Here is a 21,294-nt window from a genome sequence, read left to right as displayed (position 1 = left end):
CTTCAGGCAAAGAAATTCTTCCAGGAGTAAACAGCATGATAAAATTCCAGATGTTCCACTGTTTGAGGATTTCAGGATTTGCCTTGGTTATGCAACCTGATGTGACACTGGGGATTTGTTTTGGTTTCTGGTCTCAAGATGAAGGGTGGCTTGCCAGCTCATGTGTTGGTATCTGAAGCTAGGCCACCAGAGTTTGTATCTGCTGTAAAAGCTATGCAAAGAGCTGGACAATGTTTGAGCAGTTAATCCATGGCTGTTCTGCCATGGCTGTACTGTTATCTGGACTGAGCAAGCTGGCTTAAAGTTGGTTTTGGCATGTCTTCACAAACTTCACTCAGACCTGTGACAGTCATTAGGTTTATCTTTATTCAGGATCATTTTTATTCCTGTATCACTCTTCTTTGCATCTTCTGTAGCAGGCTTGTTCTTTTGATGCTTCTTTGCAGGTACCAAGATGGTTGGAATTGCTAGAACTAAGGATATCCATACAGTTTCACCTTGTACGTTTTAAGTTATGAGATGATCACATATGATCTCATACTATTTTACACACATCTCATTCAGTGCAGCATGTATTATACTCCTTGTCAGTTCAGCAAGCCAATACTTGTTTTCTCTCCGTTACTCAATCTCCAGACTTAGGCCTCATTTATGAGCCAATGTCCAAACTCTACACTGATCTACTTGTGAGTTTTTTCTGCGGTCCTTTATCTGTAAGTATTTAATTTACTACAAATACTAATAAATGTAGCTTTATAATACATCAGTGGTATTATTGCCTCTCTTGAACTCATGCATTTTAATTTGTATTGAGGGTTATAACCATGGTAGTATAGATGGGTAAGTAAAGAACAGCAAGTGCTGAAACAATGAATTCGTTTTTCAGTAGTGATTCCCATATCTTCTAAATTTAGAAAGTTACAAGATCTAATTGTATCCATGGAACTTCCTATCCTCTAATTTATTTTAACTACAGATCTGCTATGTGTCTTGCACTGCTAAGACAGAATACTTGTTCATTTGAACACATTTTATAGTTTCCAAAGTTTGGTATTGATTTTCAAGTACTTAAAACACAATCAATGACAAACTTACACTGCACCTACAGAATTACGCACATTACTGTCTTTTCACAAGGAATTATACCTACAAGTACACATGGATACAAGTATGCACACACAAGTTACCACACAAAATAGGCCATTAACAGATCCTGTCAATGCTTTGCATAGGAGTTTACAGCTAATGGCAGTCAGAGTGTGTTGGTGAGGACTTGACTAGGCTAGTTCAGTGCTCCAGCTCAGACCTGAAGCACCAGGTAGCTCTCACACTCTGCAGGACTCCAAAGGAGCTTCCTGGGTCAGGCAGCACCTTCTCTCAGGAACGTTTCCCAGTATCCGAGTCCAGGCATCTATCCAGTCACACTTGGTGTGTCTGAGTCTAAGCAGGTGAGTACACAGTTGCCGCCTACCAGCGCCATGATTCAGAGACAGGCAGAGCTCTTGCAAACACCTGGAGACCACACAAGAAAATATTTCATACATGTTGCAACTGGCTCAGTCTCTGTCTCCCCTTAGCATGTGCAGCTACATAACAGAAAAGAAGCTTAAGGGTGCCAGCCCAGCACTAACAAGATTTCAGGCACTGACATTTAGCTTTTCGCTGGAAATTAATAAGAAAGGGAGTTCCTGGGGTCGGAGAAAATGGGATTTTGGCCTCGGGGGCCAAGGCCTCTGGTGTATCGCACAGGAGAAAGAGATAAGGTTAAAATATCAGAAGCCAGAGAGAGCATACCTTTGAAAGATTATTTAGGTAATGGTTCTCCATTCTGGGACTCAAGCAAACTTGTAAATTGCTGAGTGTATGCTTATAAAACATTAAGCATTACCTGTGTAATGCAATGCTTAAAGGAAAAAACAGTCTATTACTTCAGGAACTAACTACTTTGTTTCTTTTACAGCAGATACCAGATTCCCGCACATCCAGATTTTGTGTGGAGCCTCTGGGGTTGGTGGGCATGCTGGAAGGTCTGAAGCCAGTTAATATGCCTGGCTACCATAAGGACTGGTACCAAAAAGATTTAGAAAAGAGATGAACAATAGGTGGCAAGAATCTTAGTAAAAGGATCCGTCACAAGTGTCAGGAGACTTCTTAGATCACCAGAGGGGCCAAATCTGATAAGTATACTTGGACCACACCTAACTCATTGGGACAGCACAGTTTAGCACAAAGCTGATTAACTACTTTCACTATTAAACACTAAAGAAGTGAGCTGCAACCATGTTTTGTGTAACAGTATTTCCTAATGATCTTCTCCGAGCTATAAGAAAGCTGAACCCTATATGCACCTTGGTCCTGACGGGTCTGAATTCACCGCTTCCATTTCCCAGGAGAGTGTCCCAGTCACCAGGCAACGTGCCTTTCATCAACATCCCTTATTGAGCTGGGTGACTATATCACGTGCGACACAAGAAGAAACAAAAAACAACCTGATTTTACACCTAGCATGTAAATAACCTTCTGGCAAGGGAGGGAGAGGGAAGGGGGACACTGAGAAATGAAAGTCTGCAAAGAGTTGTTGGATAAAATGAAGAAACAGTTTGGCCAGAGGGAGCAGAACATGGAATCAGCTTCTGCTCAGAGAGCACATTACAAGACTTGAAAATGAAGTTCCTTCCTGTTTATTCTAAACAATTAATAATAAAAAAAGTTTCTAAAGTCAGGAATCAAGTCTGAGGTCTTCCTTCCTACACAGGTCATGGATTTTGAATTCTAAAGATCTGGGATTCTCTGTGTTTAGTTTAATGTTAATATACATGTCAAGTTCAGCTCGTTCCTTGTATTCTTATTTATTTATTTATCTATCTATCTATCTATCTATCTATCTATTTATTTATTATTTTTAAGTTTTACACACCCATTTACCCATACTGGTATTTTTCAGAGTGACAATCTGTTGCCTTCACAGTTTGAGCAGACTGGTCAAAAGACACTGTTCCCAAAGGTGACATTGTATGGACCGAAAAAGCCTTGCTTTATAGATGCTTTATTTCACGTTAAATCTTATTACTAGTGATTTCTGCACTGAAAAATATGTTTGTTCCAGAGGAAGGCACAGATTCTAAAGCTCACCACAGAGTACACAGAAAAGAATGGGCTGCTGATGCCTAGTCATTGCTACTAGCACTGAAACCATGAAGTCCAAGTCTAGTTTTCATTAGCTGGAATCATATCTCTACCTGGAATGACATCTGTAAGTAATATATTAATAAGAAAACCGAGACTGCAGTACTGTAAGGCTCAACCAAGAGGCTGTTAAAAAACCAAACACAAACCAAACAAACATAACTGCTGGAGAAAATCTACCCAGGAGGATGAAGCAAGTTGCAAAGCACTGACGCTTCAGGCTCTAGCTGCTTCTGGTTCCATTAGACTCAAAGATGCAACAGCATAGCAGTGCACAAAATCAGTCATCAAAGATGATGAAATGTGTTTGCGACACTGAAACCCTGATTTCATTAAAAAGTCTAAAGAAGGAAGGTGTGGAAGCACAATAAACCAAGGAACTGAGCAGCTCTGAAGATGACTACTACGAAACCCTGTTTCACAGGAACTCAGAAATAATACAGACTTGACTGCATTCAAGAACTAGGGAGAGACATAAGTTTTTGTCTTCTTTTAACACTGATGCTACAAATGATACATCAAGTACGGCTTCTATATTGATAGGCAGAGACTCAGAACATGTTAGCTGCAAATACGAAAAACTGCTTATGTAAGCCTCTCCCACAACTAATTGTTACTGCCTGTTTAATTGTATGGTTTGATTGCCACACACTTTCATCTTCCTATTGGCATTTTTAAAAGCTGAATGATGGGATATGAAGAGAATTGCTAATCCTTTGCCTTTACCTTCAGAAATCCTTCAAAAGCCAGAGGGGGAAAGAAGCCACAGCTGGTTCTTCTGTTTGGCTCCTAACACTACAGTGAGATGGAACTCCTCCTAGTGACTTTTCTGGCTGTTTTGACTGTCTTTGTGGCAATGGCATTCTATTATGAACACCCCATGGCAGACATCCCTCATGGAATTAGTCAGCGCCGAAAGCTTTACCTTTTTCATTACATCCTGAACTTCGGGTTTGGTCTGGTAAGTAAAGCTATCAGAGGGGTAATGGATTGCTGAGGTTTTTTTAGAATCAGTGTTTAAATATATTGGAAATATGCCACTGGATTTATTTGGTGATGTGAGAACCACTGCAGATACCTTCAGCTCAGCTGGATGTAACAGACTCTGCTGCTTGCTACAGAGCACCAAAGGTAACAATATGGAAAAATAAATTCTGCAGACTGTGTAATTCCCAGTGTTTTCTGATGGCCTGTGTTTTAGCTTTTTAATCCTGTTGCCTCGATGCACTGCTGGAAGGCTTCAGAAACTTACTGCACTGTATATGTGGAACTTCTGCGCTGTGTAACTTACTTACAGAAGGAGCAACTCAATAATGTTTGTGACTTCAGCTCCTTTCTACAGCTGTGTACTCTGAGTCTTCTGAAAGACAACTGCCACACTCATCATCTTTTGCCTTTCAATATGTCTATATGATTTTCTTTTTTGAGATAGTACACATAGTATTAAAGCTGTCTTTCTCTGTCATTGTTTTTGGCACATTTTTGATCCTCCCTTGTTTTTCATACTTGCTTCGCTTCAAAACTAAAATGTGACTTCTACTTGTCTTTCTGTTTCAACACCTATTCTTTGCTGAATTAACTGTTGCCTCTGTCATTTTAAAAACACTTCTGTGATACCTAAAATCAAGCTTCTTTTCTTTTAGTTCTTTGAATTGTGAAAAAAAATAATCAGTTTCTTTGACTTGAGTATCACATTTCACTTCAATTTCATGTTCCAGTGTTTTTTCTTCCTCCCTTTCCCTGCTACATTGCTTATGAAGTTTTGTTTGAAGTCAGCCAGTAAGCTCCTATGAACTGACTCATCACGTCTCTGGAGAAGTGCCCCACCCGGGCCTGAACACTGCTGCCACAGCAAAGCAATGCAGTGAAACAGAAGAGCAACAGAAGTCAAATTAAATTTTCTACATCTACTCTACAATGTGTGGACTTCCACATTTTCAAAACACTGTATGAATACTCCTTATTCATCAGACAAATTTTATCTTTGTCTAATTCATATGGAAAAAGCTGAACTTCAGAATTTGGAAATAAAATGGTGATTAATGTGGTTTTTAACTTCTGATCTTATAATTTTGTACCTTTTCTGCTGACCTCTTCTGAGAGGCCAAGCGAAAGCACTGTACCACATCATCTCAAAGAAGCAGAAAGATAAGAATATTAATGTATGGTTATACAAAAGTTTAAACGCAAGTGAAGTCAGAGTCACGTAGCAACTTGAGGTATTGCTGTTGGGCAAATTAGTTACGCCAAAGTAGCCAAATCCTTTCAAAGATTGTCACGATGTCAAAACTGCAGGGGAAATTAAAGTCTACTAGCATATCCAGTCTTCAGCTGGGACAAAAGATGCACGTGATGTCACTGGAGAGAAAGCAGTTTGAAGTAGTTGTGTCCGATCTAATAGATTTTGTGAGAAGATGTCTGCATTCACCTATGAGGATACACTTAAATAAACCCCTCCTCACCTTAAAGTTAATACAACTTCTTCACTAAAAAATTCATTAACTCATCCTTTATTTTTTCACCCAATATTCAGTCTATAAGAAGAAAAACTGACATATCGGTAAAGCTAAACAATCGACAGACCACTTACAACTGATCCTGTCTTGGTAATAGAGGGACTGGTTAAATTATGCTACCTACTGCATCAATAATTGTGTAAGCTTCTTGTACCCAGTTTATTCCAGCAGTGATTTAGGTAGAAGGGCTGGCACGAAGTGCAGTCAGGTTCTGGGGTGCACACGGTAGGCCTGTGTACCTGTGTACAGAGGCCAGAGGACCCTAACACCACAGATAGCACAGCTCTGTCACATCCCTCCCACAGACATTGCTCTGTGCATGTTGCTGCAAACCCTAGTCCTGTGCTTCAGCATGTCTCTGGACCCCCACTCCTAAGCCAAGACGGACATCTGCACTAATCTGTGGTTTCTTTCCCTTTATTAATAGGGCAAATTTTTGGACAAAGTAGGTATCACCTCAGAGGTCCATTTCATCAGGGCTGCAATGGATGGAGTACCACCATTAAAAGACAAACATCTTTTTATCAAGGACTTACGGTTTGAAAAGGTTAAAGTAAGAATTTACCAGCCAAAAATGTCAACCACTGGCCAAAGAAGAGGAATCCTTTATTTTCATGGAGGAGTTGGACGGTTTGGAAGCATACGTAAGTAATATAAATAGTATGACCTATAACTAAAAATACTATGCAGTTTCTGATCTGATTCGGTATTTCTTACATGACAAGAAGAGTTAGTAGGTTAAACATTATAAATAACAAAATTAATTTCAGGACAGCAGAGTAATTTTATTTATATGCAGTGGAAATCATGTTAAATTCTCTTTACATAGGTTGTGTATCCAGAACTTTTAATATCTGATCATTTATAATGCCTGTCTTCTTCTTTCTTCATGCTTATGCGAAAAGTTGAAAATCTCATTAGAATTTTATTTCTTAAAGAACCCAGTCTGTGTTCACATGTATGTGCAAGCTTATGTGTATGTGTGTATACTGCTGTGTCTTCACAGTGGCAAAACAAGGAAAAAAAACATTTTGGTATTTGAATTGGAAAGGCGTAAGAGATTAGACAGCAGCACATGCACAGGAAAAATCCTTGTGCTAGGTTTAGCAGGGGGAGTTCATGTTGGCGGTTTTTTTAAAATAACTTCTCACCTGCAATACTGCTTTAGAAGTGGCAGCAGTGGTGCCTTCTATTAACTGACTTTTCAAAGAGAAGAATGAAACAATACATTCATGTAAATTCCAGGGGGTTTACTGGCAAGAAGATTCCCCCAGAAGTAATGAAATGGTGAGCAATGTCCAGATTAGACCATGCTACAATAATAGAATTACAGTGTAGTATTAATCACAGAATAGAGAGAATTTCAGAATGGTTTCATTCAAATTGGTTTTAACGCAAGTTACAGTTCCATTGAAATATTTTGTTTTACAGGGGCCTATGAAAGAACATGCCGCTATTTCGCTAGAAAAAGCAATTCAGTGGTTGTGTCTGTTGGGTAAGTGGAGTCAATCCAGACACACAATACGATAGCCATTTGTGCCTCCTTCTAGGTTTGTAAGTCTTTACTACATAGTCACAATCCTTGTAAAGTGCATACAGTACTTACATTTAATAATCACATGTGTTTCACAGCACTAATTACTCTTAGGAAGAATTAGTCACCTAATCTCCAATTGCTTATTTCCAAATAAAATCCATTATAATAATTTTATAATTTGTAGCCACCACTAACAGGTGAGGATGGTTTTGCCTCCTAAAGCTGTATCCAAACCACCTATAAGGTGAAAGCCAACACTGTGCCTGAAGTATAACTGTTCCTGTAAAAGTACAGTTGCCCAGACTACTAAACACTCACTTCAGTGAGTAGTTCTGAAAAACTGGTGGAGGGTTATCCACATTTAACTTGCAATCAACCTGCAATTGATTTCAAACATCAAAAGTATTTTTCTGATGAGCTTTTAAAAGAAGCAATTTCTAAAAGTTCAGGAAAAAAGTTGGTGTCTTAGAAACTGATTAAAATTGCACTAACTAGTGTTTACATCCTAAAATACTTGAAGAACGATTAACTCCTATTGATTCTGTTTATAAAGAACTCAGCTGATAAAAAACCACTGAAAACCTTTCCTATTTTCATTATCAATTTTCTGTGCTCATATTCTCTGACAATTTGTTGGGAAACCTTCACTGCAATTTCTAATTAGAATTGCTGATAACTGATACAGTTCATATCAAGGCCACACATACTGGCCTTGCCACCTAATTCTACAATAACCCAGCATGTGCCTTCAGTCACCTAAGAGATAGGGAAAGGAGTATTTTGCAAAGATGTTTGAGGGAGTCAGTACACTATTAACAACAATAGCAAATAATACATAAGAAAGCAATAACTGATAAATTCTATTGCTGTCATTATCTCAGAATATTTTCCTGTCTTCAGAAAGAAATACATGAATGAAAAGATGACAAGAGGACCATTCACTAGATATGACTATGTTAAAACACTTTAACTCATATTTAGGTATCGCTTAGCTCCTGAGTATCCATATCCAACCCAGTCTGAGGATTGTGTCACTGCCACCGTACACTTTATGAGGACTGCACAAGAATATGGAGTAGACCCTTCCCGCATTATCATCTGTGGAGACAGTAGTGGAGGTACACTCACTGCTGCTGTTGCACAAGCACTGGTGAACAGAAGAGATCTCCCAAAGCTGAGAGCACAAATCCTAATATATCCTTTTCTCCAGTGTGTGGACTTCAATTTGCCTTCTTATCAGCAGAATAAGGGAGTCCCCGTTTTGTTAAAGGAACGAACCCTTGCTCTTGGTTTGAAGTATCTTAATAAAGACTTGTCTGTCATGGAAGCAGTGTTCAAAGGTTGTCATATTCCAGAAGATTTGCAACTTAAGTATCAGAAATGGATAAATGTTGACTGCATCCCTCATGAGTTTAAAACAAGAGGCTACAAACCAAGTACAAAGCATCCTTTCTCAGAAGAAGCCTATGCAGTGGTCAAGCCTATGTTTGACACTGTTTTTTCACCACTGCTAGCTGAAGACAGTGTTATTGCTCGACTTCCTGAGACTTTCATTTTGACCTGTGAATTTGATGTGCTTAGAGATGATGGACTGCTGTACAAGAAACGATTAGAGGATCATGGTATAAAAGTGACCTGGTGCCATCTGCAAGAGGGATTCCATGGAACATTATTCTTAGCTCTTTATGGTAAGGTGATAGGATTCCGGTCTGGAAATAAAGGCCTGGAAAAGATAGTACATTTTCTAAGATTGATGTAAAATTCCATTTCTTGCTTTCCTTTCCTGATTCCTGTCTCTTATTGCCTGCAAAGATTTTTAAAAAATACCGTCTATTTTCCTATTCTTAAATCATCTTCTTAAATTTCTGCAGTGCATCTGTATTCTTTTTACCCAATAAATCAACTTGGTGATGGCTTTTGCTTCGTCTTCTCTTATGAGAGGCAAAATCAGGTAAACTTACCTTTCTTCTACCACCTCTTCAAAGTTTTCTCCTGTGCCCATAAAAGATCTGGTCCCCATGGCAAGTGTTCTGTAATGACGTTTGGCTCAATAAAGTTCTGGTAATATTAAAACACAAACCGCAATTTGAGGACTGCTTGGGGCAGGTAACGGAATGAATCATGGAAGGTTAAGTGTATAATGAGCACAGTTAATGATTTATTAAAGCCTACATCTGGTGAAAGCTGAATTTGAAGCATGCTTAAAGAGAATTGAATATAGTAGAAAAGATTTGAGCATAGACATAAAAGAAGTGGAAGGAAAGGAGGTCAGGAAAAGGGTTAGGCCTGAAACTACAGATGTTATAAAAAGGATTGGTTAAGGAATATAAAATCTGTTTTTAAAATCCTGTATATATCTTTTATATATAGATAAAGATATATGGGAATATACAGTAGTATCAGTTACTTTACAAAGAGCTTTGTATTAACTGTAGGCCTGCACTGTTTGAAGCAGGAAGCACTTCCTCACAGAGGAACAATGTAAAGTGCCATGGCAAAGTAAGGAGAATGAAGAAGGAAGAAAAAAAATTATAATGAAATCAAAGTTCACATTGTTCTTAAACTGTTTACAACAAGATGAGATTAATGATCAGTAACAATACAAAACAAAATAGCATGGCAAATGTGTACCGATATTTTCTTAGAAATGTAAGCAAGTATTGCCAAGAAATGTAAACATTTCAATGACACTGTTCTCCTGAGCTGAGTGTCTCACAGTATAACTGTTTCCTCTCTGCTTTTATTATAACCTTATATCTTGCATTACAATAATTTATAATGTCATTAGACTCTAATATCTTAAATTCTTCAGTAAGTTATACTTAGAGGCATCATATATTTCCACACAGAAATAGAAGCAGGGCTAGGTAGCAATTTTACTTACAGTCAAAACTTCTGACTATCTTTGCTTAAATTAATACCTAGAACACTACCCATACTATGAATTACCTTCATTCTTGTCAGGGAAATTTATAGATTTAACATATAAAATCAATAATAATATCTTTATCTGATGTTATTGTACATATTTTCTGCCCACCACTGGCTTATTTAAACTATAATCAAAAGCAATGCCATGTGGCAGACAGTTATGTAAGGTAAGTGTTCCAGCAGAAGACACCCTACAAGCAACAGAAGGACATTCTGCCATGCTCTGCATGGCTATATTATCTATATTCAGCATATGAGAAAATAAAAAAAAATAAAACAGAACAATATGAATGACATTCAGTTACACTCAGGAAAAAAGAGGAAATTTTACAGGGCTCTTCCATATGCCCTTTCTGAATGAGTACAATTTGAATAAGCAAAAAGCCCGAAAAATCTTCTACAGTATTTTCCTGATTTCTAGACACACTTATCAGTTAAAACCAATTTTTGAATGCTGCGTTTTTCATGTGGGCAACCTATCCCACTAACGCTAAGATTTACTTGCTCCATTGATGTCAGTGGCAGTTTGTCCATAAAGTAATAGAAGAGTAGATTCCCAATGCTAGAATACAGAAGAAGTCAGACTAAGACAAAGGCTGACAACTGTCAAATCTCTCATGGGTATTAAACCCCGAAGAAGGCATGCTGAAGATACTACAGATTTTTTTTTATTATTTTTTTTAACCTAGGTAACTGCTAGGTTATCAAGGAGTCTTTACCCATAAAGAACGTAGGAAAATATAATCTTGAAAAATAAGTTTCCTTAGATATGGCAGTTGCTTCCCATCTCAACAGAAACAACTAGTTCCTTCCAAAAGGGAAGGCGAGTATGCCTGAGGTGATAATTAACTCTAGAGTTTACATCCTGAGTAAAGAGGCAGACCATGCCATGATGCTCCCCAGGCAGTAACAGGCTGTGGACAAGGCTGGTCCACTACAGAGGTAGTAAGACTAAATAACATGGACATGAGCCACATTTCTTTAGCTAGACTTTGGCACAAAGGCAGTATATCACAAATAAAAGGATTCAGGAACAGATCAGAACACTGTCAAGACCTGAAAACTGGTGAAATGCTGGAAAGTTCAGTACAGCTGGGAGCTCCTGACACTATTTGTGCAGCTATGTGTTACAGGAAGATGTTAAAAGAAATTAAGTAAAAGAAAAGTTGTTGTGCATCATTCCCATCACCAGATGTCAGTACACAATTGAGTTTCTAATGCCAGCAGAATAAACTGGCAAACTTCTTTGTGCTCTGGGCACAGAAGACGAGTACCCGAAACACATTACAAAAAGTCAATCCATGCTTTAAGTACTTTTACCGAACCTGTTGTTATGTCTTCATAGACTGAAGCTGTTATTTTTAATAACAGAGCACCTTTTAAACCACAATGATTTTAAAGTTAGATTACCTGTTCTAAACCAATCAAGTTACAGTGGTTTATTACAGAAGTCTACAACTTCAATTATCTTCTGCTTTGCTGTCTTTACAGAACCTCTTTGTACCTTTCTATTTAAAAGTTAATATATAACAGCAAGTATTTTCAAAAATAAGCAGGCAAATAGAAAACATTCCAAATGTATTAACTCTACTATTTATAAAGATTGTTATTTATTTAAAAGCATTTAACATTACTGCCTGCATATGATGCACTTTCTCCTTATGGCTCCTGAAATAAATAGGCATAATCCTGCAAACGATGGCTGCTTTATTCCTATCAGTCTTCTTTCTCTGATTACGCATTACCTCAATGATTCATTGTGCTCACTGACTGTCTCATGATAGTGAAGAAACTGCTAACCTAAATACTTGGAGTAATGAGTCTCAGACAAATCTGGCCACAGCAAATTAAGGCCAGTTGTGGTTTACATATTTACATTGCAACTACTTATGGCTTAACAAGAATACATCTTGGCGTGGTGCCCTGTCATGAAAATCCAGGTGGATGTTCCAGAGCAGTTTATTTGGACTCCATTTGCATGGAGCAGAGTTCATCCATTCTGAGAAACAGAACTGCACAGCTACTGAGACACATATATCCAAGAACTTGTCCACATTTCAAAATGCTACATAACAAAAAAACCCTTCTGTTGAGTCACCATTTCAAAAATATACCTGCTCTGAACTGTAAAGCACAAGATCTGAATTTCCATCACTGAATGCTAGAACTTAGTATTTGTCATAATTTTTTCAATTTTTTTTTATACAGTACAGCCTTTTACTGCAGAATTTGTCAGCAGATGTTTAAGCTAGGAGTCATTTGGAAGGGACAGACTTCAAAGAATAACTTAGAGGAAGAAAGGAAAGGTTAAAATAAAGATTTATGGCAGACTAAATGGAAGATGGCTTCCAGTCGTAAGTAAGGGCAAAATGCACAGGGAGTAGCTACTCATGTGGGTGGGGAGATGGAGATAACAAAAAGGGAGGACACCAGAAAGTAGGTAGGAGGCAGGCTAAATGAAGAAGATAAATCAAGCAAATACATAGCAGCTTTATAAAACAGCATCATAAAGCACATACTAAGCTGTAATTTCTTAAAGCATCTTATTGTCACTGTAAAGAGCATGCTAAAACCATTTCACAGATGGGAAGAATAAGGCTTACAGGTATGAAGAAGTCTGAGATGTTTTCAGTCATTTGTTTACATAAATACAAGAGAAGAAATGTGACCTGGAGGACGATAATTTTTCTTACATGCTTACTTAATAAAAACAAAGTTAGTGAAATTGCAATACACAGCCTAACTGTCCTACTAAATTACCTAAATAAATAAAATAAAATAAAAAAGCCAGGCAAATTATATTTACCAGAGTGTTTCAATTTGAAATGTGCATTAAAAAAAAAGAAAAAAGGAATGTATCAGAAGCTGTTATTTCTGCTGTTAATTCCTCTTTGGTATACATATTTTTTCCTGTTTTCTTAGCTTTATGCCTTCCAGTTAGTTGTTAAGTCCGGCTATACTTGTCAGAATCGATACCTCAGTCATTACAGCTGGCTACTTATCCATGCTTTAGTTAATCCTTGTAGTATTTCCTGTATTACACATAGTAGCTCCACCAACAGTCAACTAACTATAGGCTAACTGTAGGCTGTGTTAGGAAACACAGGCTACAATCACAAGTGAAATGTTTTGCAATATTTTACATAAAGACATTACAAGAAAAACAGTAACACATGACATTAACATAACTCATTAGCACCAACCAACCTTACACTTTTGCCTTTGTTAGTGTTTGGTTTGAAAGCTACCTGCCTCTTACACTGATAGATTATTGATGTGAAGTTGATGAGTTTTTACACATTCTCAATCTACAAAGAGGTCTGTGATTACACAGCTACATAAGCTTAACAAAACCTGACAGGTTAAGCCTGGGGAAAACCCAGCAAAGATCATATTTCTTTGAATAGGTATTGTTATAATACTTGGCCTCCCTATCATTACTAGGACCATTAGAACTACGCTGAAAAGTTAAGAAAATAATTAATTTTAGAGGTGACTAATCTCTTGCATAAACAGAGGATTGCTGATGAGAAAATGAAGAATTTACTCAACTATCATCAATTGATATATTAAACCTGTCAGTCTCCAGCAACACTAAATTCAATGAATAAAGTATCGGTTTCATGAGATCCAAGTAGCTGACTGTTTTGTAAGAATAAAGAACCATATGCACATCCATAATGCACATTACAATGCCACACTCCAGGCTGTGTTAATTTTCACCAGTTTAGTGGAATCTCTCCCGACTTCTTTACCTAATGCAAGGCTGTTCTCATCTATGAATAGGTGAAGACTTTGTGGAAGTTGGGGTTTTGCATCAAGTTTGCTGAAAGAATGAAAGAATGGATGTAGCAAAACACATCAGCAAAACCCTACAGTTTAAAGAGCTACTATTAGTAACTTTTTATCCAAGATGGATATCTATCTACTGCAAGAAAGAGAGAAAGCCTTTTTGCTTGCAAAGATGTAAGGCACTCACTTCATGGAGTGGGTTGAAAGGGAATAAAACATTTTTTTCACAATTTAACACCTCAAAAAATGATTGAGAAAAAAAAAACCAAAAAACCCAGTGACTGTTAGAAACATGCAAGACTGACAGTGATCATAGATATCTCTACCCATACATCTGCAGGTACAGGAATGGCTGACCAGACTGAAAATATCTGAAGCACCTCTGAACAAGCATCAGTAGTAAAGTGACATGCAGCAACAGGATTATTTGAGTCACTTGAGCATTTTTGAATATGACACACCAAGTATCATGAAACAGTTGTGAATATGAGCATCCCAAGAAGGACAGAGTAGCTCAAAGACATTGGGATTTGCTTGATTCTGGAAAAACATGAAAACTGTTGTAAAAGGACTGAGGTGCTGACATAGCATACAGTTAGAATATGCTCTAACTAAGCATACTCTGAGTATGCTTTAAGAGTAAAATATTAAGAGCTCAAGAGTAAAATATTAAGATACTATTCTGAAACATTACTTAACCAAGATTTCTTTAACAACAGAAGGGCTATAATGCATAACTGAAAGATTTTTGTTCAGACTGTCATGACTGTACAAGGTTCTTACTGAAGACAACTGCCAGGGCATAACATCAAAACACAAACAAACAGAAACCAAAAACCCCAGACTGTCCCTTTTTAAATTAATTTTTTAATAAAAAAGACAGTAAAGAAATATTCCTTCCACTCTATCAGACCCATCAAAGTTTCAAAACAGAGATGGCATCTGTGAGGTGTTTTGGTTTTGATGAAAGACGTTTAATTATTGACTCACTGAATACTGTGAAGAAAAGACTCCTGCCAGTGCAGTGTCAGCAACAGCTTATACAGCTACAGCAGACATACATGTCCTCTTTGGTATTAAGTTTTCAATCTGAACTGATTTATTCCAAGTGTTGGGTATTTAATTGTTATTGGTTGCTCTTAAAAGTTTCATTTACTGCCACTGCAGTTGTTAAGTGCCTTTATGAGTTTACTATTCTTGTTTACAGGTTCTTCTGAAAGCACAGAATTTTCCTCCTCTGAGGATTCAAACATAAGAAACTATCAAGAATGCTGAAACACAATATTCAAAGCTGATCTCCATGTGTTAACTTATTTCAGGATATTTGGATTGATGGCACAGACATCGGAAATAAGCACTTAATAACAACTGTGGTGTTCTGCTGTTTTGCTGGGAAAATACAGCAAAACAAATAATAAAAACCCCACAGACTGTGCTATAATATCACACTACAGAGAAACTATTTATAGAACTAATAACCAAAACCATCCACAGGATGACCCTACTGTGTTGCAGAAAAAGCCCTGCAGATATATGTTGATAAGCTTAGGACAGAATGAGCGTTGACCACAGTCTGGGTTTGGCTTCAGCACTAGTCTGACATTTGTAAGGAACTATATTGCTAGATTTATGCTCCATGTAAGGGACAGCCAACCCCAGCCAAGGCAAAGCTCTTACTGTGAACAGCCCACAATCTGCCCATTTCACAAATGTTGGTGCAAATTGGTTGCTTTATCCCACACATTCTTGTCTCCACAAGCTACAATTGTGTAAAAATTTTTGCTTTGCTTTAAATACTGTGCTAATGAAGCTAAGGACTGATTCAGTTTTCAGACTGGAATTTCACTTTAAAAGCCAGGAGAGGAAAAAGTTTGGGAGCTGTAACTTCAAAATTGTGTGGAAATGACATTCTGCTAAGAAGAATACAAACCAGAAAAATTATTTCACCAAACAACTGCCACCAACTTTAATCATTCCTCTCTAATACACATGTATACCTAATGCCTGTACATTGAACTACAAACAAGAATTACAATGAAAATAAAATTCTGAGAGTTTAATTAGTGAAAAGCCTTTACCAGAAACAACAATGACTTAAATCTACAAACACACCACCATGTATCTGGAGAGACTTTAATGTACATTAAGACTTGCACTGTCTAGCACTGATTTTACTTGTATTCCTACTCTGATGTGAAGAGCGGTATCTATGCGTAAAACATCTATCTTGCACAGCTGAAGTAATGTAGACATACATCACATAAACAGAGCAAATCTGTCTGACAGAGCATATCACAGGTTATACACCAAGTAAATGTACTCTTATTTAAACCAAAATTAAAGAATTAATGTCTCTGTGCATTCCACTATGAAACAAAGTTTATCAAAAACACGTGGATTTGAGTATTTTTCTTCTCAGAGAGGTATATACCTTGATGACAACTGCAAGTAGCCCCACATCACTAAAATTTAACACTACAACAGGAATGTCCATCCATAATGAACCCACAATGAACCAAACACTGACAATCCTCAGTTAAGGGCCCCTCTGAATAATAATAATTTCTCATTGTTCGTGAAGAACTCATGATACAAATCAATTCCATGTACTTTGAATTCCACCTTTTGTAAAGGGTAGAAGCTTCCCCCTGCCTTTATTTTAGTATAAGGAAGTGTTGCCGGTAATATCATTAACAAAAGAAGGGTGGAGAAAATTATGGTATTGCAACATTAATAAACTTTTTATTCTGCTTATGAACTGAGTGCTTAGTCTCCTGTGAAGACACCTCAGAAACACTTGAAAACAAGGCTTAAGACAGCATAGGTTTTTTAAGCGTTCACTTCTGTCGAAGTGAAATGGCATTGGTTTATACAATTTTAGCAATAATAGGAATGGGTTTAATTTCTCCTGTTATAATACCAGCACTGGTTTTGGGCGGGTTGTTTTATGATTTTTTCAATTCAGAACTGCCACCTGGAATTGACCAACCTCTAAAGCTTCGGTTTTTCCATTCATTGTTGCTTACAACCATGGTCTTGGTAAGTTAACTTTCTTATAACTGGGGTTTTCACTTTTATTTTGGTAGGATATTTGGGAGCAGGAAGACAATGACTTAAGAAAAAAAAAAAAGACAAGAAGAAGCAATTCACTCTCCTGAAGCCTGTAAGCATTGCTATATGAACCACATCATGTTAAATTAACTCATAAAACTGATACGACTGATCTTAAAAGCTTATTTAGATTTTTCAGTGAATCTGTCAAACTACAGCCACTATACATTGGAAAACTTTCACATGAGAATTAAAAAATAACTGCATGTATTCTGTACCTATTAAACTGCATGTATATTTAATAATGCTATCTATTCAGAAGCAAGCCTACATTACTCTTCTTCTTCCAAATTCTTTATTTTCCACAGGGAAAGATTTTGGAGAAGCTAGGGATCTGCAGTGATTTAAGCTTATTGCGAGTTATGCTAGATGGAATACCACCATGGAGAGATTCAAAACTTCTTATCAAAGATGTCAAAGCAGATGAGGTACAATTGAGGATTTATCAGCCTAAATGGCCACCTACTGGCAAAAGAAGAGGAATACTGTATTTTCATGGAGGCGCTGGCACATTTGGGAGCATTAGTAAGAAATCAGCAAGTTTTGTTTTTAAAATCAAATCCAAACCTTTTACACTTTTACCTTCAGACATGTGTCAGTCAGTCTCTCACCTGTCCTTTCTAATGACCATAGCCTTTGTAATCAGTCCCAATACAAATGCAAAACACCTTGTGGAATTAATAGTCTAGTGCACAGTCCAGGTAATCACATTTCTGCTTCCTCTGGGCTACAGGCAAAGTTGATGAAAGCAGCTCTTAGCAGACCTGAGGCTTCTAACTCCAGAATTGTGATTCAGAAACCCCTCAATCAGCTGTCAGCTAACAGCAAAGGGACTCTGCTCCTCCTGTTGAAGCTGTTCTGAGAAAGATTCAGTTTGCTGGGGCCGAGAAAGAGACACCATTAAAACAAAACACGTATGCTTAGGTCACTGTGAGGGAAGATCAGCTCACAGGATGTTCTTGTACCTTAACTAATGGCTAGCTAAAAATAAGATACAGCAACAGTCCTGGAGTAAGAGTTGGAATCTATGGCTCTTCTCTCATTCTCTGTACTCCATCTTTTTTGAAAATGTACCTTAAAATCCTTTTAGGTTGATATGGAACTCAGCCTAGATCTACTTTCTGGAATAATTACAGTATCATGAAAATGGCAATGCTGTTGCTAAAAAGAGTATATTCTGGCTTCCTTCTTTGGAACAATGCTTTGCTTACTTCTCAAGGAGAAATTTTTAGTTTTGGATCTCAATTGGACTGAAGTATTTCCTGTAAGCTTGGGTAGGGCCTCAAGGTACAGAATTTAAGATATACTTCTGCGCTCAGCACTCAACTTTTGTGTAGAAACACTGCAAAAGTCAGTGTTTCTCAACTTGCAGTCCATGCATCAAAGGAAGTCTAAAAGATATAACATGGTCCAAAATAGAATTTAAATACATTAAAAACCTAATCTGTACATATATTCCCATTCATGCAAACAAGGAATGAAAATGAAGGGAAATATAAATAATAAATGAGCATTAAAAATAGAAGCAGTCTGGGAGAGTTTGATCCTTGTGATAACACTGCACAGAATGCTTTATTTCTTTTTCAGAAAGGGAGACAACCCTTTGATTGCCTCAGTAGCTGCTGGCTCAGCCTCCTAATCATTCTGAATCTTTTTCTGAGCAACCAAGTCTATGTGTGCGTTGTCTGGAAGCCAGGGCACCTAACACGGAAACCCAGGCTTCATTCCAGGGGTCAGACAGGGAAGTTTGTGGGGTTTGAAACCTTTACTGTTTCAAAGGGTAAGTCTCCACTAGCACTACATTAGCCAGACTTCAGTTACCTGCAAATGAGTTAGAGTCTCCCTAGCTTCATTGAGCATCATGCAGAAACAATAATGTAACCTCTAGTAACTGAGGTTCCATTCTGCACTGTGGCAGAAATAATCTACCCTTGTTTCACTGCAGAGCATGTTAATCTGGGTGGAGTGTTAGGCTGACACCAGCTGTGATGCTTCCAGTTCTAGAGCTAGTTTGGGTGGACTCAAGAGATAAGCCTCTTCCAATCAAGTGAAAGGTAAATTGCCATTGCTGGAATTAAAAAACACACCACAAAGTTGCATAGTTGTAGTTGTTGTTCACAACACAATTGCTGTTGCACAATCAGGACACTGAGGGAGCTGTATCATATGCCATGGATTAATATAATACCCATACCGATACACTGACTGTATCATGTGACCTTCCGTTTGAATTCCCGATCGTACTTGGTAACAGGAAAGCAACATAAGGACAAGCTTTTAAAGGGACTTGGGGAATCTACATACTAGTAAGCCTGAAGTCTGCAACTAGCAAGTTAGCAGAAGCTACAATGAACAGGATCATTGGGCATATAAACATGACTTACTCCTTAAAATCCTTATGAATGGCAGCCATGCTTCACAAATGAATTTAATTTTTTTTAAATGAGTCAGCAAATACATGAATAAAGGAGACTGAGGTGATGGTATGTCACCAAATAGAAGTAGTGAATGCCAGGTACAAAATGAGCAAACAGAAATGGTTCTTTACATGTTTGTAAGCAAGCTATAGACATTTTCAATGCATAAAGTTGTTAATGTTAAAATCATGGCTTTGAGAAGTGGTTTGAATAATTCAGGGAAGAAATATTAATCAATGGCATTAAATATAAAGACAGGGTTTCTGTCTCAAAGGAGTTCTCTGAGCCTCAACTTTTTGTATGCTTCTTATTACTACATGCTTGTCCTCAGCTTATGCTTCTCCTTAGCCATCTTTTGCTGACTACCAGCTGAGGTGCAATACCAGCCTAGACAGACTTCTGTTTTTTCCTAGTATTACCATTCTTACACGCTTATGCCCTAACAGCCACTGACCAATAACCAGAGAATGTGTTAACATGTAAAGACTGCATTGCGTAACACAAGTTACTCATCGGTCTCATGTTGCAGTGCCTTCCACAACGCATAGGTTCAGGGATCTATATTTTCATTTCAAAAGGATATTTGATTTTTAAAACATGATTTCTATTAAACTTTCTCTTTAGGAGCTTTTGAAAGAATATGCCGATATATTGCCAAAAAATGCAACTCAGTGGTTGCGTCTGTTGGGTAAGTGCTACTTTTACATAGAAGTATTTGTGGTAATACAGTTCAGTGTTGAAACACTTCTGAAAAATCTGCTGAAAATACTTTTTTTAGATTGGGCTCCCTATTTTTTGCTTTAGCCTTTCGTTTAATTTAGAAGTGTGCTTATAGGCAAAGTATTCTAATACCATTAATTTTTCTTTCCAATCTACACTAGTTAAAACCAAATATAATCTTTAAAAATTAGGAAAAAAGGCCTACATAACTATCATACCAGTCAACCATGAACAACACAAGTTAGATTTTTATAATTACTTTGACAATAACCACAATACTGTTGACATTTCAGTTATCGTTTGGCTCCTGAACACCCATACCCAGGGCAATATTTTGATTGTCTCAATGCCACCTTATACTTTATGAGGAATTTAGAAGAGTATCATGTGGATCCTGCTCTCATCATCATTAGTGGTGACAGCTGTGGAGCTAATTTTGCTACGGTTATTTGCCAAATACTGCTGAATAAAAAAGATCTCCCAAAAGTACGTGCTCAAGTCTTACTCTATCCCGGACTACAGGGGCTAGATTTTCATTTGCCTTCCTATCAGCAGAATGCTTCAGTCCCCATGTTGTTTCGGAGGCTAGTTATCTACTTCTGTTTTCGTTATCTTAATAAAGAACCATCAGTTTTGGAAGATGTCCTACAAAACTGCCATGTTCCTGAGAGTATGAAACGGAAGTATAAAAAATGGATAAGTGCTGACATTATTCCTGATGAATTTAAGATTAGAGGCTATGTACCACAGAAATCCACTTCATACAAACCTGAAGTCCATGAAGTAGTCAAAGAACTTTTAGCAATAACATTTTCCCCACTTTTAGCTGAAGACTCCATAATTTGCCAGCTCCCTGAATCCTACATTGTGACCTGTGAGTTTGATGTACTGAGGGATGACGGACTATTATACAAGAAGCGATTAGAGGACAATGGTGTTCAAGTGACCTGGTATCATTGTGAAAGTGGGTTCCATGGAATTTTAGCCTTTTTTGGCTACGGGATTTTTTCCTTTTTATCTGGAAAAAAGATAATGGATAGTACTGTGAAGTATATAAACAGTTTATAAAAGTATTTTTCAGAAT

The 21,294-nt window shown here is 37.4% G+C and overlaps 2 protein-coding genes across 2 annotated transcripts; both read left to right on the top strand.

Annotated features, from left to right (window-relative positions):
* LOC308061227 (arylacetamide deacetylase-like 4) lies at positions 1–11,443 on the top strand. Its single transcript, XM_080380879.1, has 4 exons — positions 1–4,147; positions 6,130–6,346; positions 7,134–7,197; positions 8,221–11,443. The coding sequence occupies exons 1-4, from the start codon at positions 3,992–3,994 to the stop codon at positions 8,996–8,998; spliced, it is 1,215 nt and encodes a 404-aa protein (XP_080237005.1). The 5' UTR covers positions 1–3,991; the 3' UTR covers positions 8,999–11,443.
* A 94-nt stretch (positions 11,444–11,537) lies between these two features.
* Positions 11,538–21,281, top strand: LOC308061224 (arylacetamide deacetylase-like 4). Its single transcript, XM_080380876.1, has 4 exons — positions 11,538–17,001; positions 17,382–17,598; positions 20,115–20,178; positions 20,504–21,281. The coding sequence occupies exons 1-4, from the start codon at positions 16,819–16,821 to the stop codon at positions 21,276–21,278; spliced, it is 1,239 nt and encodes a 412-aa protein (XP_080237002.1). The 5' UTR covers positions 11,538–16,818; the 3' UTR covers positions 21,279–21,281.
* The last annotated feature ends 13 nt before the right edge of the window (positions 21,282–21,294 follow it).

The sequence above is a fragment of the Falco punctatus genome (assembly GCF_963210335.1).
Source record: "Falco punctatus genome assembly, chromosome: 3".
Lineage (NCBI taxonomy): Eukaryota > Metazoa > Chordata > Aves > Falconiformes > Falconidae > Falco > Falco punctatus.
The sequence above is the reverse complement of the archived record's forward strand: the minus strand, read 5'-3'. Positions and strand labels throughout refer to the sequence as shown.

Coding starts and splice junctions, on each gene's coding strand:
- LOC308061227 (XM_080380879.1), top strand. CDS start 3,992: ATGGAACTCCTCCTAGTGACTTTTCTGGCTGTTTTGACTGTCTTTGTG. Junction 4,148..6,129: donor TGAACTTCGGGTTTGGTCTG/GTAAGTAAAGCT, acceptor CTTTATTAATAG/GGCAAATTTTTGGACAAAGT. Junction 7,198..8,220: donor TCAGTGGTTGTGTCTGTTGG/GTAAGTGGAGTC, acceptor ACTCATATTTAG/GTATCGCTTAGCTCCTGAGT.
- LOC308061224 (XM_080380876.1), top strand. CDS start 16,819: ATGGCATTGGTTTATACAATTTTAGCAATAATAGGAATGGGTTTAATT. Junction 17,599..20,114: donor TGGCACATTTGGGAGCATTA/GTAAGAAATCAG, acceptor CTTTCTCTTTAG/GAGCTTTTGAAAGAATATGC. Junction 20,179..20,503: donor TCAGTGGTTGCGTCTGTTGG/GTAAGTGCTACT, acceptor TTGACATTTCAG/TTATCGTTTGGCTCCTGAAC.